Source organism: Balaenoptera musculus, chromosome 7, assembly GCF_009873245.2.
Source record: "Balaenoptera musculus isolate JJ_BM4_2016_0621 chromosome 7, mBalMus1.pri.v3, whole genome shotgun sequence".
Lineage (NCBI taxonomy): Eukaryota > Metazoa > Chordata > Mammalia > Artiodactyla > Balaenopteridae > Balaenoptera > Balaenoptera musculus.
This window is the reverse complement of record NC_045791.1, coordinates 51,967,018-51,988,072: the sequence shown is the minus strand read 5'-3', so window position 1 is coordinate 51,988,072 and position 21,055 is coordinate 51,967,018. Positions and strand designations below refer to the sequence as shown.

The following is a 21,055-nucleotide window of genomic DNA, read 5'->3' as shown; positions in this document are numbered from 1 at the left end:
CTATCTAGGTCACCACAGAGCACTGAGTAGAGTTCCCTGTGTTACACAGTAGGTTCTCATTAGTTACCTATTTCATATATACTAGTGTATATATGTCAATCCCAGTCTCCCAATTCATCCCACCGCCGCCTTTCCCCCCTTGGTAACCATACGTTTGTTTTCTACATCTGTGACTCTATTTCTGCTTTGCAAATAAGTTCATCTGTACCATTTTTCTAGATTCCACATATAAGCGATAATATATGATATTTGTCTTTCTCTGACTTACTTCACTCTGTATGACAATCTCTAGGTCCATCCATGTCACTGCAAATGGCATTATTTTGATCCTTTTTTTGGCTGAGTAATATTCCATTGTATATATATACCACATCTTCTTCTTTTTTTTTTTTAATACCACATTTTCTTTATCCATTCCTCTGCTGATGGACATTTAGGTTGCTTCCATGTCCTGGCTATTGTAAATAGTGCTGCAATGAACATTGGGGTGCATGTGTCTTTTTGAATTATGGTTTTCTCAGGGTATATGCCCAGTAGTGGGATTGCTGGGTCATATGGTAGTACTGTTTTTAGTTTTTTAAGGAACCTCCATACTGTTCTCCATAGTGGCTGTATCAATTTACATTCCCACCAACAGTGTAAGAGGGTTCCCTTTTCTGCACACCCTCTCTAGCATTTACTGTTTGTAGATTTTTTGATGATGGCCATTCTGACCTGTGTGAGGTGATACCTCATTGTAGTTTTGATTTGCATTTCTCTAGTAATTAGTGATGTTGAGCATGTTTTCATGTGTTTTTTGGCCATATGTATGGCTTCTTTGGAGAAATGTCTATTTAGATGTTCCACCCATGTTTTGATTGGGGTGTTTGTTTTTTTGATATTGAGCTGCATGAGCTGCTTGTATATTTTGGAGATTAATCCTTTGTCTGTTGTTTCATTTGCAAATATTTTCTCCCATTCTGAGGGTTGTCTTTTCATTTTGTTTATGGTTTCCCTTGTTGTGCAAAAGCTTTTAAGTTTCATTAGGTCCCATTTGTTTATTTTTTTTTTAATTTTCATTACTCTAGGTGGCGGATCAAAAGAGATCACTGTGATTTATGTCAACGAGTGTTCTGCCTATGTTTTCCTCTAAGAGTTTTATAGTGTCTGGCCTTACATTTAGGTCTTTAATCCATTTTGAGTTTATTTTTGTGTATGGTGTTAGGGAGTGCTCTAATTTCATTCTTTTACGTGTAGCTGTCCAGTTTTCCCAGCACCACTTATCGAAGAGACTTTTTTTTTTTTAACATTTTTATTGGAGTATAATTGCTTTACACTGTTGTGTAGTTTCTGCTGTATAACAAAGTGAATCAGCTATACGTATACTTATATCCCCATATCCCCTCCCTCTTGCATCTCCCTCCCACCCTCCCTATCCCACCCTTCTAGGTGGTCACAAAGCACCAAGCTGATCTCCCTGCACTATGCGGCTGCTTTCCACTAGCTATCTATTTTATATTTGGTAGTGTATATATGTCAATGCCACTCTCTCACTTCGTCCCAGCTTACCCTTCCCCCTCCCCATGTCCTTAAGTCCACTCTCTAGGCCTGCAGAAGAGACTGTCTTTTCTCCATTGTATATTCTTGCCTCCTTTGTCATAGATTAAGTGACCATAGGTGTGTGGGTTTATCTCTGAACTTTCTATCCTGGTCCACTGATCTATATTTCTGTTTTTGTACCAGTACCATACTGTCTTGATTACTGTAGCTTTGTAGTATAGTCTGAAGTCAGGGAGCTTGATTCCTCCGGCTCCATTCTTCTTTCTCAAGATTACTTTGGCTATTTGGGGTCTTTTGTGTTTCCATACAAATTGTAAAAATTTTTGTTCTAATTCTGTGAAGAATGCCACTGGTAATTTGATAGGGATTGCATTGAATCTGTAGATTGCTTTGGGTAGTACAGTCATTTTCACAATATTGATTCCTCCAATCCAAGAACATGGTATACCTCTCCTTCTGTTTGTGTCATCTTTAATTTCTTTCATCAATATCTTATAGTTTTCTGAGTACAGGTCTTTTGCTTCCTTAGGTAGGTTTATTCTTAGATATTTTATTCTTTCTGATGCGACGGTAAATGGGATTGTTTCCTTAATCTCTCTTTCTGATCTTTCATTGTTAGTGTTTAGGAATGCAAGAGATTTCTGTGTATTAATTTTGTATCCTGCAACTTTACCAAATTCACTGATGAGCTCCAGTAGTTTTCTGGTAGCATCTTTAGGATTTTCTATGTATGGTATCATGTCATCCGCAAACAGTGACAGTTGTACTTTTTCTTTTCCAATTTGTATTCCTTTTATTTCTTTTTCTTCTCTGATAGCTGCAGCTAGGACTTCCAAAACTATGTTGAATAAAAGTGGTGACAGTGGACATCCTTGTCTTGTTTCTGATCTTAGAGGAAATGCTTTCAGCTTGTCCCATTGAGTACGATGTTAGCTGTAGGTTTGTCATATATGGCCTTTATTATGTTGAGGTAGGTTCCCTCTAAGCCCACTTTCTGGAGAGTTTTTATCATAAATGGGTGTTGAATTTTGTCAAAAGCTTTTTCTGCATCTACTGAGATGATCATACTGTTTTTATTCTTCAATTTGTTAATGTGGTGTATCATATTGATTGATTTGCATATATTGAAGAATCCTTGCATCTCTGGGATAAATCCCACTTCATCAGGGTGTATGATCCTTTTAATGTGTTGTTGGATTCAGTTTGCTAGTATTTTGTTGAGGATTTTTGCGTCTATGTTCGTCAGTGATATTGGCCTGTAATTTTCTTTTTTGTGTGCTATCTTTTTCTGATTTTGGTATCAGGGTGATGGTGGCCTCATAGAATGAGCTTGGGAGTATTCCTCCCTCTGCAATTTTTTGGAAGCGTTTCAGAAGGGTAGGTGTTAACTCTTCTCTAAATGTTTGATAGGACTCACCTATGAAGCCATCTGGTCCTGGACTTTTGTTTGTTGGGAGTTTTTTAATCACACTTTCAATTTCAGTACTTGTGATCGGTCTGTTCATATTTTCTATTTCTTCCTGGTTCAGTCTTGGAAGGTTGTACCTTTCTAGGAATTTGTCCATTTCTTCTAGGTTGTCCATTTTATTGGCGTATAGGCCAATACTGTTTGCAGTAGTCTCTTATGATCCTTTGTATTTCCATGATGTCCATTGTAACTTCTCCTTTTTCGTTTCTAATTTTATTGATTTGAGTCCTCTCCCTTTTTTCTTGATGAATCTGGCTAAAGGTTTATCAATTTTGTTTATCTTCTCAAAGAGCCAGCTTTTAGTTTCATTGATCTTTGCTATTGTGTTCTTTGCCTCTATTTCATTTATTTCTGCTCTGATCTTTATGATTTCTTTCCTTCTACTAAGTCTGGGTTTTGTTTGTTCTTCTTTCTCTAGTTGTTTTAGGTGTAAGGTTAGGTCGTTTATTTGAGATTTTTCTTGTTTCTTGAGGTAAGATTATATCTAATCTTTACAATTGTTCCCTTTTTGCAGCCTAGGATACTGCTGTCAGAAAGATGAAGGAACTTGCCCAAGACTCATAATTTGTAAACAGTTAAACTAAGATTCAAACCCAGGTCTGTCACCTGATTTTCTACCAGAAGAAGGTAACACATAGCATCATAGGCATCTCATGAAAGAAGGCCCACCCCTACCTCCTCTTACACCTGCTGCCCTTTCCCCTCCGGTGCCATAGGGGGTCCTCTAATGCTTTAGTGCACTAACTTGGTCACAGGGGTGGGAAATTTGCTGGAGGGCACTAGCTCCCTGAAGGAGTGAAATGAAAGTGGAAGGAAAAATTAGCATGGGAATTGAAGGGTGGGAGAGGAAACCTCCTCTGGATACTGATATGGAAAGAAAAGTTTTGTTTTGTTGAATCTTCTTAGCACTGCCACGTATTTCTACAATGACCCACCACACAGTCTGTCAAGATATGTGGCAATCTGTACTTCACAGCCCACAGGAAAATCTGGCCCACAGTCGGCCCTAACAGGGAGGCTGTTTCTCTGGCTCATCAATTCTGAGGTCAGCCCGACTGGCTCCAAGCCCTGGGGCCGCAAGGATGACACACGGGAGAAATATGTGCTCATTTTCCCCTCTTGCGAAGTGCCAGCTCCCCTTGAGCTGCCTCAGTCACGAAGGTTCCAATCTCTCTGAGTCTGAATGCTCATTGAAGTGGCCCAGGATGAAGCAGCTTCTCTGGGGGTGTGTTACAAGCTGCTGGGTAAAAACATCTGCACCAGTACGATCAATCTCCTGCCTCCCTCATAGGGGCTTCTTTTTACACAACAACAGGCTAGCTGTGCTAAAGAATGTCAAATAAAAGCCTTGTGAGAGCCTTGCCATACGCAGGCCAAATTAAATTAGGGGCTAAGGGGCGTAATCCTCACTATTGTACTTATCAGCATTAAAATGGAGGATTACCATCAAGGGAACAAAGCCCCCCGACATAAAAGACTACTTCCATTCTGTCATTCACTGTACACAGTTACGGGCTCACACAGGAAGTGGAGCAGAGAAGCACCAGGCCAACCACTGACTTCGACTTGCAACGTGAGGCTTCCTTCTCCCCAGCCAAGTGAGCCCCACCCCACCATGCACCCATGGGAACACCTTTCCCATGAGGCCAGTGGCTTTCTCCCAAGATTTGGTGCTGGAATCTTCTCCACCAATCACAGGGTGAGACTTTGATGCTGATCAGAGTTCACTCCTTAGCTGGCTGTGATTTAAGATGGGTACATATATACAATGGACTACTACTCAGCCATAAAAAGGAACGAAATTGGGTCATTTGTAGAGATGTGGATGAACATAGAGACAGTCATACAGAGTGAAGTAAGTCAGAAAGAGAAAAACAAATATCGTATATTGATGCATATATGTGGAATCTAGAAAAATGTACAGATGAACTGGTTTGCAAGGCAGAAATAGACACAGATGTAGGGAACAAACGTATGGACACCAAGGGGGAAAGTGGCGGGCGGGGGGGGGGGGTGGTTGTGGTGGGATGAATTGGGAGATTGGGATTGACATGTATACACTAATATGTATAAAGTAGATAACTAATAAGAACCTGCTGTATAAAAAATAAAGAATAAAAATAAAAGTAAAAAAAAAAAAGGTTTGCTGCAATGACAGTTATAGAGAACATAGAATAGAAAAAGCCCTGGGCTAGGCATTTGGAACCCTAGAGAGGCAGCAGAATGTACTGGTTTTAAGTGTGGGCCCTGGAGTTAGAAGACCTGTGTTCAAATCTTGACTCTGTCACTTTACTGACTAGGTGACAATGGCAAGTTCCTTGTACTCTCTAAATGTCAGAAATTATATTGGGTAACATCTTACTGAAAAACCTGAACAAACTTTTTGGCCAATCCAATATAATATGCACTTCTCCCATAGGGTTGTTATGAGGATTAAAAAGAATCATGCATGTGAAACACTTAGCGTAGTGCCCAGGAAGTTGTTAACAAATATCAAATATTAGTTGTTATTATTGTTGGAGACAGAAGATCTGGATTCAAACCCCAGACCTGCCATTTACTCTCTGTGACACTGGGTGACCCCCATGCTAGCTGACTGGGGCAGGAGTAGGTAAATCTGATGCCTCCAACCCAGCACTCATCTCTGGTCCAGCATTTGGGAGCTACTTGATTAGCCTTCCCCATGTTCAGTTTACTCATCAAGAACGCCACTCAAAAGACCCGTGTGTGAGTTATGTGAGATAATTGTGGGAAAGACTTGCCATCGCCATAAATGTTGTGTGACCTCAACACGTCCCTGTCGTACTATCCTCACAGTATTTCTTGTCATGTCTGGGTCTTCCTTATAAACTCTTCCTCTGATTTTGCCTTCCCTCCATCATTCCCCATTACTTATCTGCTCCTATCACTACCCCTTCAGGACTCTTCTGGAAAACTTTGCTGGTTGCTTCTCCAACCCCTTTATTCTTTGAGTATTTTCTCTTGCAGAAGCTGAAAATGCTCACTTTCCCAGCCTCCCTTGCAGCTCCCCTGTGGAGCCACCTCTGCAAATTCTGGCTGATGAGATGGGATGGGAATGTCCTGGGGACTTCTGGGCAAGGTCTCCCTCCTGACAAACAGAGAGAGATTCCTGAGGAGAGGCCCCTTTCCATCCATCTCTTCTTTCCTGCTTTGGACAATACTATGTGAACAAGTGATACTTAGCACACTGCTTCAGCCACCTTGTGCCCATAAGTGGGGGTATCACTGATGTGCTGAGATAGCAGAGCAAAGAGATGGAAGGAGCCTGTGTCCACATCCCTGAGTGGCCAACCCAGCACTGGAATTTCTCTCTTTGGACCTCTTATCCTGAGGGATCCTTGAACCTATTGAGTTCTGTTACTTGCCACTGAGAGCATCACCATTGGCATGACCCTGTTCTCTTCTCATTATGCTCTGCCTGCCCACCCCCCCACCACCCAAGATTTCCTTCCTTTCAATCCCTGACTTGATCCATCCACAGGGCATTGAGGTGACTATCAAACACAGTGGGAAAAATGAGCCCCCAGCCCCCTGGGGCAGGGACGTCCTGAAACACTATCTGATGCATTATTCTGGATCCTGTTGTTGCCACTACCACTTAAAGATTGAGGAGGAAGAACATTTCTTTCACAAAAATCTGAATTCTGAAGAGTGGTCTTGGAAGTCAGCTTGACTAACTTATTGAGACCCACTGCATGTACTGGAAATAAGAAGAATGAAGACTCAGCCCTCACCCTTGAGAAGCTGACCTGCTAGCACATGGTCAACCACAACACCAGGCAAAAACAGGAAGAGCCACAGAGAGTGATACACCAAAGTGCGGTCTGAGGACACAGTCTGTGAATGTTACCACTCACAATGTCGTAAGGGCTAGTACCAGAATGCAAATCAATTCAATTCATTACCAAGTATCTTGTTTCACTTGGCTGAGATTACATATGTGTGTATGTGTGTGTATGTTTGTGTGTGTGTATTTGGGGGGGTGTTGGTGACAAAACTTTCTTGATGAAGAAAGCAGTGGATTGATTTACATTTGGACACAAGCTCATTATTTTGTTGTGAACCAGCACGTTGGGTAGTACTGTCATAAATGGACTATGACGGTTCACGGAGTGTTAGAGAGAATTAAGGTCTCTGTGGAAAAAAGGGATATGATGATGTATCTTGATGAAATAGGTAACAACTGAACAGAAAGGAGTGGGAAGAGAGAACAGAAGTAGGTACATTGGTAGGAACAATATGAAGTCTGACTCCAGGTAGCCAGAGGGTGCATATAGGGTCATACAGGAGGTGAGTCTGGAGGACAAATTGGAGCGAGACAGGGAGGGGCTTGCAAGAGCAGACTGAGGAGTCTGAACCTCTTTTGGTCTAAAATGGGAAGCCATTAATGTTCTCTGAAAAGTCAGAGTATGCTTTAGGACAACTGATCAGAAATGAGAGCTGTCAGAAATGAGAGCTGGTCTGTAAAGAGGAGCGAGTGGAGAGAGAGACAGAGATAGACGTAGGCCTGGGCCAGGGAAGGATGATAAGAAAGTGATTGGAATGGGGTTAAGTGAGAGGTAGGGATCAAAAATGAGCACCAGGTTTGAAGACCAGGTCACAAGAGAGCACTGACAGAAGTGGCAAGGTCAGGTGAGCCGGGGGAGGTGCTTGGTGGACTTTTCTATTGAGGCTCTGGTATGTGGATCAGGAATCCATGGGCAATAGGAGGTGGGTGTAGGAGTGTGGAGCTCAGAACAGAGATCTGATAATCACACTCACTCATCTGAGAGTTGGCACCAGAATACACTAGTGAGAGAGGATATCACCCAGGGGAGAAGTAGAGAAAGAAGACAGTCAAGGATTTGGAGAACTGTCGACATTTCAAGGTGGGTGGAAAAGAAGGAGGATAAAGACGGAGTACATCTTGGAGAAAGAAGCTGAGGACCGCGGTGCTGTAGAAACCCACTGAAGAGTGCGGTCCAAGGAAAGCACAGCACATGGCACTGAGAGCTGTAGAGCCTGATGAATATGAGGCTCCTGTGACTGGGAGCTGAGCTTCCCAAGGATTGTTTGAGGGATGTGGTGAGGGCACAGATCAGATTTCAGGTTTAGGGAGGGAGGGGTTGGTGAGGGAATGAGGCAACTGAGCTGGATGTCAGTCTGAGGAAGTCTGATGGTCAAATAAGAAGTGGGAGCGACAGGGCCAAGGGCAGGCTTTTGTTAGAATGGGGAGAGGAATCAGCAAAAGGGGAAGAGGCAGCAGAAAGAGAAGATGTGGCAGGAGGGGCTGGGCTGCCTGATGATGGCAGGGCCTGGAGGGCAGGGACACCACGGAGGGGTGAGCCAGGGAGGGAACCTACGGTCTTTTGAGATGGGAGCAAAGGAAGAAAGGACAGCTGAATAGAAGGAGCGATTCTATGGTGGAGGGAAGGGAAGTGGACGTTGCTCACAGCACTGTCCTGATATTCTGGGTAAAGTTAGTCATCAGCTGAGGTTGACGGCAGTCAGGCTGGGGCTGGAGCCATTTCCCAAACTGGTTCACTGACGTGCCCAAGATCAAAGAGCTGGAAAATGCTAGCTTTAGGACCAGAACCCAAGTCTTCCATCTGCCAAGTTCAGTGGTCTTTCTGTTGCAATGGAAATTCTAAACTTTGTTATTCTAATATGAGATGTTAGGTCTATACTATTTCATCAAGGACCCTTAAATAAGCTATTCTGACTATTTAGGAAAGGACGATCTGCCCTCCATATGCGTGGGTTTCACGCACATCCGAGGTTGGTTGAATTTGCGGTTGGGAAACCCATGGATATGGAGGGCAGACTCTACCGTGACATTTTATGTATAAGGGACTTGAGCATCTGCAAGTTTTGGTGTCCGTGGGGGCTCCTGGAACCAATGCCCGCGGCTACCGAGAGACAACTTTAGTCTACTTTGAAAGCAGCTCGAGCAATTTGAGACCACTAGTGAAGGACTGAGAATTTAATTTGTCAAGTTTCAAAAATATTAATAAGATGTCTCAAAAAATTAAGAATTATTTTTAAAAGTTACAAATCAAGGCCACCTCTTTTTCCAGGTGAAAATATGCGAAGAACTTTCTAATGGCCTGCTTATTTCTCCAAAATCCTGGAGTAAACTTGCAATAAAAATGATATACCCTTTTTGCATTAGGTTAAGCCCACAGTTTTGTTTAACCTCAGGCCTATTGCCTTTTTAGGCTAGGCAATTCTTTGCTGTGGAGGCCTGTCCTATGTACTGTAGGATGTGTAGCAGCATCCCTGGCCTCTACCCACTAGATGCCCTTAGCACAAGCCCCTGTGCGAAAAGTTGTGACAACCAAACATGTCCCCAGAAGGAGAGGGGGAGAGGGGCAAAACTGCCCCCAGTTGAGAACCACTGCTTTAACCTTTTAACCTAATGAGGCCAAGTACAGGTTTCACCACGAGGAGAACCCACAAGAGAGGGTTGTAGTCAGGCTGCCCTGTGGAACAAAGACTTTTGCTCACAGAGTAATGACCTCTGACAGGGAAGAATCTGATGGGCAACACTTTTTAGCTCCACTCTCTCCAACTCACCAAAATAACACAGTGTAAGAAATACTGTTGTTTCATTATCCATTGGAATGAAATCTTATGGATGAGACTCACCGATCTTTCTCAGCGATAGCAGGAGAGTTGCTTGAAGTCTCTGCATGGCCATTGCTGGATTCTGCGTGTGGACTGCTTTTACGATCGATAGAGCCCCTCAGAACTGAGAGAAAGCAAATAAGTACTTAGAGACTAAGGATAAACTCAGAAGTAGGCAGGGTTTACTCTCTGCCGCACCTCTCTCCCCGCCCTCGTGCTGCTCCCTGACTTTCTGCAGCCTTTGTCTAGGACACCTCATCAAAACTGACCTGTTCTGTGATTACAGGCCTTGCTCAGTACTCGGTCCCAGCCAGCAAATTGGATAAAATGACTCATCTATAGGAAAACAAGCTACCTCTCTTTGACAACAGATATAAAGAGTGGGCAGGTTGGAAGCCCCAAGGTGAGGTAGACGGTGAGGGCAGCAGCACGCAGTAGCTGGAATGGTGCAGTGCTAGACAGAGTTAGGAGACCAGCCTCCATTCCCGGCTGGGCTGGGCAGGGCTGCCCGCTGATGAGCACAGTGGTCGAGAAACACTGTCACAACATGGCTAGGATTATGGTAACTAGGGAATCATTCCAGGAGGAACTCAGTTCTGTATTGTGATTGAGGACAGCTTACTGGTGAGTTTCTCAAGAGTCGGGGGTCACAAATACAATTCCTCCTTCCTGTGACCGTGGCAGCCATGACTGACTAATCATGGCCCCTCTCTCTTGAACTTTGATTCAGCTTCAAGTTCCTTTCTAACACAACGTTTCACATCAGTGGTTCTCAAAGTATGGACCCCACATCATGACGGCTAATCGAGAACACATCTCATGAAGCATCAACATCGCCTAGAGACTTGTTAGACGTGCAAATTCTTGGGTCCCAGCCCTGACCTAAGTGAACCAGAAAGTCCGGGGGTGGAGACTGACAATATGTGTTTTTAATAAGCCCTTGAGGTAATCAGGATCCATGTTGAAGTTTGGGAGACACTGCTCCAGATCAACAATTCTTAATCCTAGCTGTACATTAGAATCACCCAGGAAGATTTTAAATATGCCTGAACCCAACTCCCAGAGATTCTGAAACTGATCTGGTGTGGGGTTGGCATCATTTTTTAAAAGCTCTCTAGATAATTTTAAAGTGTGGCCAAGGCTGAGAACAATAGTTCCATGTAGTCACTACCAATCCTTTAGGGTTGTAAAGAGACTCTACACCTATTTGCTATCCTTATTTCAGATCATCTAGAAACATCCAAACCAAAATACAACCAATGAAGATAATCTATAAATTTACCAATTGTGACATATTGTGGAAGGTGCATAAAATATAAAAGGTTGACGTTATAATGATGAAACATATAACACGACAAAAATGGAGTACAGAAAAAGAAATACGGAAATCAATTGTTTTTTTGTGTTGTCTATTCTGGAAAGAGTATGCTCTGATTCTACATTATTGCTTTGGTTCCTTAGGCATATTTATCTCTTGTGTAGAAGAAATGTAATGCCTTTTCACTATCAGTGGTAGATAAGACCATCTGTTGTTATTACTATTGCTATAAACACCAAAAGGATAAAGAGAACATTTTATATGGAACAGTATTACATTTTTATTATTACACACACACACACAAACATTATGACCAAACAGTGAAACAACAATATTAAAAGAAGGGGGAAAAAAAGGAGAAATCAAGAAAAATAGCCTTTTAGAATTTCATGAGCTGATCCCCTCCCCTCCCCTCCCTGCCTTCTCTTGATAGATGAACTCCTCTGGTTAGAGGACCAGGCAGGTTTCCTCTCCTGGAGATTCTAAAACATTGTTTGGCCCAAGCTCACTTGTAATACTGTGATAAGCAGCATAAAATCAAGAACTGACATAAAAAGAAAAAAGAGAAGCCCACTTCAGGGGCACAAATAATCTGTTTCCTTATTAAGAAGGAAAATCGACACAACTCATTTTTAACCTTGTTCTCTGGCCCAGTTCACCAGCACCAAGGGCTACCACTCACTGATCAAACCCTAGATGGTCTTGCCCATGTGGGAAGTTGAGGTTGCTATTGTCTGCACCTATTTTGAGATCCTCAGTATGAAAAGGAGCAATTTGGAGAAGAAGCACAAGCAAAGCTAGGAAAGACCACCAACCCCTTTTGGTTTGGGGCTCTCCTTAGGAAGGTGCCCTTTCCACTACCAGGAAGAGAGAAGGCAGTGACACCTTTATTTGGAGCTTAGCAAAATGCCCCCAGTTACTCTGCCTGGGTTTCCAGTAAAAACCCACAAAGTTTCTATTCGTGTAATTAAAGGGAAAACTCATTCCTTGTTTCTTATTCATTTGCACTTCAGTCATCAAAATATTGATTTTTTAGAGTTATTTGAAGTTTAAAAACCAAACAGAAACTTACAGAATATTCTTATTAAAGCTTAGATGAAGTCTGCTCCTCCATCTCCCAGCTCTGCCAGAAGAGCAGGGATAAGGATTTGGGTCAGAGTAAAGAGATAAACTTAAATAAGAAGGAAGTAATCATTATGTTGTACACCTGACACAAACATAATGTTGTAGGTCAATTATACCTCAATTTTAAAAGTTTTTCTTTTAATGAATAAAAAATAAGAAGGAGGTTGTCAAACTATTGAGTTCAAAGCAAAATCCTGAATTGTCAAATATTGTTAAATATGTCTGGTGACAGTTGGAATCACCTGGCATCTCTCTGGCAAATTCATTGTTAAACAAGGAGATTGGCGAAATGGAGCTATGGAGAAAAACAGTAGAGTAAAATAGGGTGATTCATTCTAAGTGAGTAGATCAGGTTAAAGGAATTAGACCAGTGACACGGCTGAGAAAACTAAATGATGAACTTCAATAGCAGAAACGTTCACAAAATATCAGACTTGAGGTATGTGCAGGTGTGACCACAGAGGCTCCTCCAGACATGGGTCTCCTGTCTTCAGGGAAGCATCCTTAAGTATTCTGGTTAAGTGGAATAAAGAAATACTGGGAGGGACTTCTCTGGAGGAGTTGAATCCTTCCAAAATCAGGCTGAACTCTAGAGCCATTCATATTTCCCAGGAAAATTGAGCCAATTCTCCACTGGACCATTTTGAAATAAGATGAAAAAGCATTTGACCATCAGGAGAAAAAAAAAAGAAAGAAAGAAAACAATATAGCTGGTGTTGCAAACTCAAAATGCTTTTGGGGTCACTCGGGTAACACGAATATGTGCAGTGTCAGGCAGAGGGTGGGGAGTAGTGGGGTTTGTAGTGAGCCAGAGGATGTACACCCCATCTGAAAACATTCGGGTTCAATGTTTTTGTAAAAAAACAAAACAAAAACTCTGTGTCTGGCCAAACAAAACATACCTGCGTGCTGATTGCGACAGGAAGACGCCTATTTCTGACTTCTGCTAGGGAGAAAGGGTCTAGACTGCAGGTCTGTAACAGCTAGACATCCTTTTTTGAAAATGAAAAGTGTCTCACTGTCTCCACCTCCATGTCTCCTCAAGTTCAAGAAACACTGCTGCTCCTGGGGCCCTCCCTTTCCTTTTTTCCCCACACCCTAACCTCCTTGCCCCCAGGTAAAGCTCCAGTTGTGTATTTTCTTGAAACCTAGGCTGGGCAGCGGATTCCAAAGGAGCTGGAAGCGCCCAGAGCCTCGTTACTGGGCCTGGCGGATAAACTGTAACTACAAACTCTACCGTGAAATCCAGGGCAACTCAGCTTCTCTTTCCATACAATGCTAGCATTAGCGTTAAAGGTCATATTTTTAAAAATCGTAGCTTCTTCTTCAAGCGGAAGTCCAGGGAACTTCAAACTGAAAAATGGGAGGATTCTAATATTTTTTAAATGTTTGAAAACCACTGATTTAGTCCAATTCTCTCATTTTACAATGATGGTAATTAAGGGAAGGCTTAGACCAGATACCCAAGTTTTAACTTCTGGTCCACAGTGTTCCTTCCCCCCCATGAATGTTCTCAATATGTTCCAGTGTCAGGACCATAGAAAGATCTTCCTGAGAAGCTAAACTTTCAGAAGGTCTTAAGGTAAATCAGAGAGAAACATGTCAGCGTCTGCTCTAAGAGGATGGGTGGAAGGGAGACAGCTGGTACAGAGAGCCGCAACTAGACCAGTTTCCCCAGTGAACAGGGCACCCAGGACAGCTGCAGAGGGAGGGATTGAGCTTATCTCTGTCTACTCTCTCCCCTTCTGTGAAATCACAGGGTCCCCTGCAAGGCGGCCCCTGAATTTAATCAGCTGTCACCTGCAGGAAAAAAAAGAATGCCCGACAGAGGGTCCATATCAGGTGATCATTTCCAGCTCTGCAATCTTCTCTGGAGTGTCCACAAATACAGGACACCCATCCCAAACCTCTAATGACCTCACCTTTGTGGTCGCCGGGCTCACTGCAGTCTTGAACCTGGGCAGTTCCCCTGGTGCCCCCTGCAACGGTGGGGTGTAGATCACAGCTTTGGCCTGAAGGGCTCCCTGTGGAATGAAACAAAACAGAATCTTCTCGAGGTTATGCCCTACACCTAGACGAATTACCAAAGTGGGAGATACAGTGTGGCTAGGGAAACCCACACTTTTCTTATCGTTTGAGGCTCTGAGGTGATGAATCTCACCCATGGGTTTGGTGTTGTTTTGAAGATTTACTACAGTGTGGTTGTGAAAGGGCACAACTACAGGAAACAGGAGAATTAGTAACTGTCTTGGCTGGACTCCCTACTAGCTTGGTGACGTTGGGTAGGTTGGGTAACCTCTCTGTCTCACTGATTGCGTTAGTCAAATAGGGAGCTGGGAGACAAACAGAGGCCATGCGTGTACCAGGCCAGGGCTCCTGGTTTGACAACTGGATGGCTTTCCTGTTGCCTTTCAGTTTCCGCCTGAGAGTAAAAAGAGAGACAGGTCTCCTACTTCCCTCCAAACGTCTGCTCTAGGGCAGGCCTCTTTTGTCATGCAGGCCTGTTCACTGACCTTTGTGGGTCAACGGTCAATTACTTTGCCATGGAAAAAACAGGTTACACGCAATTCTTAGTCGAGGAATATCACCACTGCAGCTTTTCATCATCCAGTTAGCTTACTTCGCGTTGATGAACACCTGAATACTTCTCTACCAAGACAGCTGATGGCTTGGGTGTAAAGGTGCTAAAGGGATGTTCCCAGCTGTCCCACGTCTTCTTCCATGCTCCACGACCCTCGAGGTCACAATGGGTTGAAGATGTCCCAACATCTCAGACCACCTCAAGTATCTGGAGAGACCAGGTCCTTTCCAACTGGATCCCTTGGCTTTAGAAGAAACCATCCTGCCAGCGGGGCCTCCTCTCCACAGAGGAGACCATCTTCGGGCTCCTCCCTTAGGCATCAACCCTAACTCTGTCCCGTCTCCCTTCTCCCTGGCCTGTGATGTAGACCCTGTTTCCTCTCTCATCTGCACCTCCTCCTAACTCTGGCTATTTCCAGCTCTGCTGACGGTGCTTCTAGATATACCATGTTAGAATATTTGGGACCTCTGACCTTTCTCCTTTTTTATTTCCTCAGATGTGGTTTTTTTCATGCCGTCCCTCTCCCTCTTTCTGGATGGCTCTCCTGCTTCAAGCATTGCTCTCCCACCCAGCCATGTCTCTCCATTCCTTTAAGGAGGTCCAGTAAACATTCCCGTGTTAACTAATGCCGGCTAACTCACTATACTTAAGGAGGCACACACAGTCCCTACCCTCATGGAGCTTGCATTCTGACCAGAGAGTGAGAATAAAAAGAGATATCTACCTGGAACCTCAGAATGTGTGACCTTACTTGGAAATAGGGTCTATGCAGATGTAATTAGTTTAAAACGAGGCCCTACTGGATTAAAGTGGGTCTTAAATCCAGCGATTAGTATCCTTGTAAGAAGGCCATGTGAAGACACAGAAAGACACAGGGAGAATGCATGTGACAACAGAAGCTGAGAGTGAAGTGATGGGTCTAACAAGCCAAGGGATGTCAAGGATTGCTAGGACCCAGAAGGAGCTAGGAGAGGGGTATGGAAAGGATTCTCCCTCAGAGGCTCCAGTGGAAACCAACCTCAGTGACACCTTGATTCTGGGTTTCTAGTCTCCTGAACTGTGAGAGAATAAATTTCCATTGTTTTAAACTACAAAGTTTGTGGTCATTTGTAGCCCTAGGAAACTACAATAATATAAGAAGGGGGAGCTGATGGATGTTAAAGGTTTAACTAGAAGAAAGAGGAGAAAAAGATCAAGTATGCGCATTCAGCTTGAATTGGCTAGCAAGGTGGGGATGGGGTGGTGGGAGAAAAACTAGGAACAGGAGCTAGGAAAATGGCCATTATTTGTATTTAACAAACACAAATGTATGAATTATGATGTTCCATCCATTGTCCTAAGCCCTTTATAAAAATTAACTCATTTAATCCTCATAGGAACTGTAAAAGGTAGAGACCACTATTATTCCCATTTTACAGCTGAGGAAACTGAGGCACAGGGAGGTTAAATGATTTTCCCAAGAAAGTCACACACAGCTGGAGAATGGCAGACTCAGGGTTCAAACCTAAGCAGTTTTGCCCTAAGGTCTGAATTCCTAAACATTACAGGGTAGAGCCCAGTTACTTTAAACATTTAAAAATGATAAACCCCCACTGTCCTATTTTTTTTATTTACAAATGGAAATAAAATTCAGACTATTTCATTCACATGCCTGGGCCTTTAAGGGTCCCACAGATTAGCCGCTGCAGAAGGAGGCTCTGGCCTGGTGTTTGATGACCCACTCAGAGGACAGACCCAGGGATTATTTCCAGCAGGGACACTGGGTAGGTTTCCTGGTTGCTGATCTAGGCTGGGTAAGCTTTCCTGCCTTCACCATGGACCTGGCAAAGGTGCCCACTGTACCTGGCAGAGAGGGCGCATAAAGATGAGGCACAGAAGCCCAGCCTTCCCCTCCTCACCACTGCGGGCCAGTGGCGCGAGGACCCTGTGGTTTCTGGCTGGAGTGACAGCTGGTCAGCAGCCATCTTATCAGAATTTAAAGAGGCCAGCTTGTTGGAGGTCCAACAGGCAAATGCCACCAAAAGCAGCACAAAGTCGAATTCTTAAAGAATAGAATCTCATTGACACTTTTTTTTTTTTTCCCTACAGCTGCCATCAGAAACCCTGGCCTCCATCTCCACCACACAAAACAAGCCTAGTAATTTTAGGCCTATGAGAGCATTTTCCACCTTGATTCTTCACTACTTAATTCCAGTTATTATTCCAGTCAAACTTTGACAGAGTTCAGAGACAGTCTTGTCTGATAACTGCTTTCTCTAACTTGGAGGCTAAGGAGGGAGGCTTTCCCTCACCCTAGAGGTCAGTTTCTTGCCTATCCTGGAGCATCACTGAGGAATTTCTCTTCCATTCCAGCTTCTAGGGACTGCTGCTCTCTTCTCTCCCGACTCCCAGCAGCCTCAGGTTGGATTCATTTCTTATAATTTATGCCCTGCCTGTTTCCAAAAAGGACTGGGGGGAGCTTCATAGATCATTTGCTCCTTGTGGCTGTGTTAGTTGGCTCTAGCTTAGTACTCCTCTCAAGCCTGTGGTAGGCGTGTTGGTCCTGGTTCCATCTGAGACTGTCCCCCCTTGTTAAAAAGTCTGTATTTTTAGAGCAGTTTTAGGTTCACAGCAAAATTGAGGGGAAGGTACAGAGATCTCCTCTAACCCTCTGCCCCCATACATACACAGTCTCCCCATCATCAACATCCCCCATCAAGTGTACATTTGTTACAATCGATGAACCTACATTGACACATCATAATTTCCCATAATTACCCAAATTGCATAGTTTCCATTACAGCTCGCTCCTGGTGCTGTACATTCTATGAGTTTGGACAAAAGTATAATGACATGTATCCATCATTATGGTACCATACAGAGTATTTTCACTGCCCTAAAAATCCTCTGTGTTCCGCCTATTCATCCCTTCCCACAGCTCCTCACCCCCTGACAACTACCCATCTTTTTACTGTCTCCATAGTTTTGCCTTTTCCGGAATGTCATACGGTTGGGATCACACAGTATGTATCATTTTCAGGTTGGCTTCTTTCACTTAGTAACATGCATTTAAGATTACTTCATGTCTTTTGTGGCTTGATAGCTCACTTTTTTTCAGCGCCGAAAACTATCCCGTTGTATGGATGTGCCACGGTTTATCCATTCACCTACAGAAGGACATTTTGGTCGCTTCCAAGTTTTGGCACTTAAGAGTAAACCTGCCTGAATCTGTGCAGGTTTTTGTGTGGACACAAGTTTTCAACTCCTTTGGGAAAATACCAAGAAGAACGATTACTGGATCATACAGTAAGAGCATGTTTAGCTTTATAAGAAACCGCCATACTCTCTTCCAAAGTGGCTGCACCATCTTGCATTCCCACCAGCAATGAATGAGACTTCCTATTGCTCCACATTCTCACCAGCATTTGGTGCTGTCGGTGTTCCAGATTTTGGCTATTCTAACAGGTAAATAGTGGTATCTCACCGATGTTTTAATTTGTATTTCCCTGATGATATATGATGTGGCGCATCAGACTGTCTTCCTCTCTTTTTAAGGGGAAAAAAAGCCAATATTTTTACGTTGTTTTTGTGACCACCCCCAAAGCATCCAGCAGAGTGTTCTTTATAGACAGGATGTTCAGAATGTTTGGGGGGAAGGACAGCAGATCGGGAGTCAGGCAGTCTGAATTGCGGGAGGTTTCTTAGCCACAATCTGTAAAATGGGATAAAATCCCTAACCTACCTCTCAGGGTTACTATGATAATTACAGGAATAAGGTTAGTGGAAGTCCTTTGCATGAATGTATGAACTGTAAATTGCCATGCAAAAAGTATAAGATGTTATAAAAGTAAGCATTTCTATTGGTTAATCAAGAAGGAAACAACTCTTACCTCTAGGATCATTCTGGCTTCTTTTTTTTTATAAATCTGTTTTTTTTTTTTTTTTTAAGTTATACAATTTTTATTTATTTATTTATTTATTTATGGCTGTGTTGGGTCTTCGTTTCTGTGCGTGGGCTTTCTCTAGTTGCGGGAAGTGGGGGCCACTCTTCATCGCAGTGCGCGGGCCTCTCATTATTGCGGCCTCTCTTGTTGTGGAGCACAGGCTCCAGACGCGCAGGCTCAGTAGTCGTGGCTCACGGGCCTAGTTGCTCCGCGGCATGTGGGATCCTCCCAGACCAGGGCTCGAACCCGTGTCCCCTGCATTAGGCAGGCAGATTCTCAACCACTGCGCCACCAGGGAAGCCCCATTCTGGCTTCTTATAAAACAAAGTTATTTACTTTCCTCTAAATTTTTCGTAAAAAGACAAAGTTCTGAAAGTTTACAGTAGCTTTATTCATAATCACAGGAACTGGAAACAAGTGTCCTTTAGCTGGCAAATGGACACAACTGTGGTACATCCACAGACCAGAATTCAGCTCAGCGATGAAAAAGAACAAACTACTGATAAATGTAACAACACTGATGACTCTCAAAAGCATTATGATAAGTGAAAGAAGCCAGACTCAAATATCTACATACTATATGACTCCATTTATATGACATTTTGGAAAATGTAAAATTACAGGGACAGGAAAACCATTAGTGGTCACCAGAAGCTGGGGGTGGGGAAGGGATGGACGACAGAAGGGGCATGAGAGAACTTTTGGAAACGTTCCTTTTCTTGATTGTGGAGGGGGTTACCTGACTATATGTGTTCATCCAATTTTACCAAACTGAGTTTTACTCTGTATAAATTATACCTCAATAAATCTGACTTGCAAAAAGTTACCAGAATTAAAAAAAAATAAAAGGATAAGTCCTCCTTATCCTCAAACTGGATTGTTCCTGGACAGCAGGATGCAATTGCTTCTAACCCACTAGGAGAAGAGTCTGGTGAGCAAAGCCTTGCTGTTGACGAGGGACCCTTCACAACCGTTTGCATCACTGACCATAGCTGGTTTTGACACTAAGCACTTGGCTCAAAGTCTATGAAATTAGCAGGCTCTGGTCGCTTGTACATCTCACCCGTCACAACTTTATTGATGAGAATGGCTACCAGCTGTCACCTCTGCCTCTGCCTCTGTGCTGGGTGATTCAGACTTCATGGCCACAGCAAATCAAGCCGTGATCCTGCAATGGCTCTTCATGTTGGGGTTTGAACTCTTGGCCAAATGGCTGTCGCTCAGCTGTTACGTTGCCAGTCACCCGTCACTGTGGGTTAAATGTGATTGGCTCACCAACATCTTCCAACTCTTCAGACATCTGAAAGGCGACTTGCTTTCCACACCAGCAGACAGCAAATCTGGGTGATATTTAACTCCTGGATGTTAGAATTTCTGACTTCTGGAAGGAGGTGAGGAGGAGACTTGCTATTTTACAGAACAAGTTGCAGAAGGGCCTCAAACCCCTGAGTGGGAAAAATGATGTCAGGAGCGCACCACCTAAGTTGGAACAATTTTGAGGTCACTGAAAAATGTATCCACACAAATGAACCAAGCTCTCAGCATGATGGAGAATAGCTCTTGATAAAAACAAAACCACCTGAAATCTTTCACATGCTATTGTTGTATTTTAATTTTTCTCTGTCAGGTAAGCAAGACATAAGTTAAGATGTGGAAAATTCTCTCTTTTATAAATGCTTTATTGTAATTGTATTTGAGATTTGACAGGCACTATTTTTTTTTTTCTCCAAAAGTGAGAGAAATAGTTTCATCTTTTTGAAATTATAACATTATTATTCTAATCATAGAAGAGTATTTCACAGACAATTTTTTTCCCCCTCAAGTTAAGTTCATACTTAGGAAGGGGGAACAGAGAGGAAACTAACACTTACTGAATATCTGCCATGTGCCGGGTCCCATGCAGGATGCTTTGCGTATATTATCTGCTATCATCTTCACAACAGTCCTGAGAATTAGACCTTAACGAGCCTCACTTTATAGCTAAGGAAACTAAGGCTCAGCAGTTAAGTAACTTCCCCCAAACCATATGACAAATGGTGGTATAGCCAGGATTTGAAGTCAGTAGTTCTGACTCCAAAGTCCACATGCTTAGGATGGTATATAAAACTCTCCCCAAAGTTTGGACTGGTACTCTATGTCCATGTGCCATATCCAAGATGGAAACCATCTAGTAGAGCATGTTCTACTAGAAAGAGCATTGGGTAAAGACTCAGAAGAGGGCTCTGATACCAGTCATTATGCTCACGTAACACATAAGGGGAGACAACTTATGTAGACTCTCTGTGCTTCTGTTTCATCTGTTTAGGGGGAAACAAAATCTGCCTTTGTACACACAGGAGTCTTTTGAGGAAAAAAGCCTGATAATTCTTGCCATGGCACAGTTAATTTTTCCCCTGAATGTTTCTTTACTGTAACTTGGATAGAGCCCAATAACTAATAAGGGTTAGAAAACGTGATACCACATTTTATGATTC

General features: G+C 43.1%; 1 protein-coding gene across 1 annotated transcript in view; it reads right to left on the bottom strand.

Moving 5' to 3' along the window:
- The window catches only part of MYO3B (myosin IIIB), a 375,922-nt gene that overhangs the window by 92,302 nt on the left and 262,565 nt on the right, over positions 1 to 21,055 (bottom strand). The window contains 2 exon segments of the mRNA XM_036857648.1: positions 9,656 to 9,758; positions 14,000 to 14,101. Of these exon segments, the coding sequence (XP_036713543.1) occupies positions 9,656 to 9,758; positions 14,000 to 14,101 (205 nt within the window).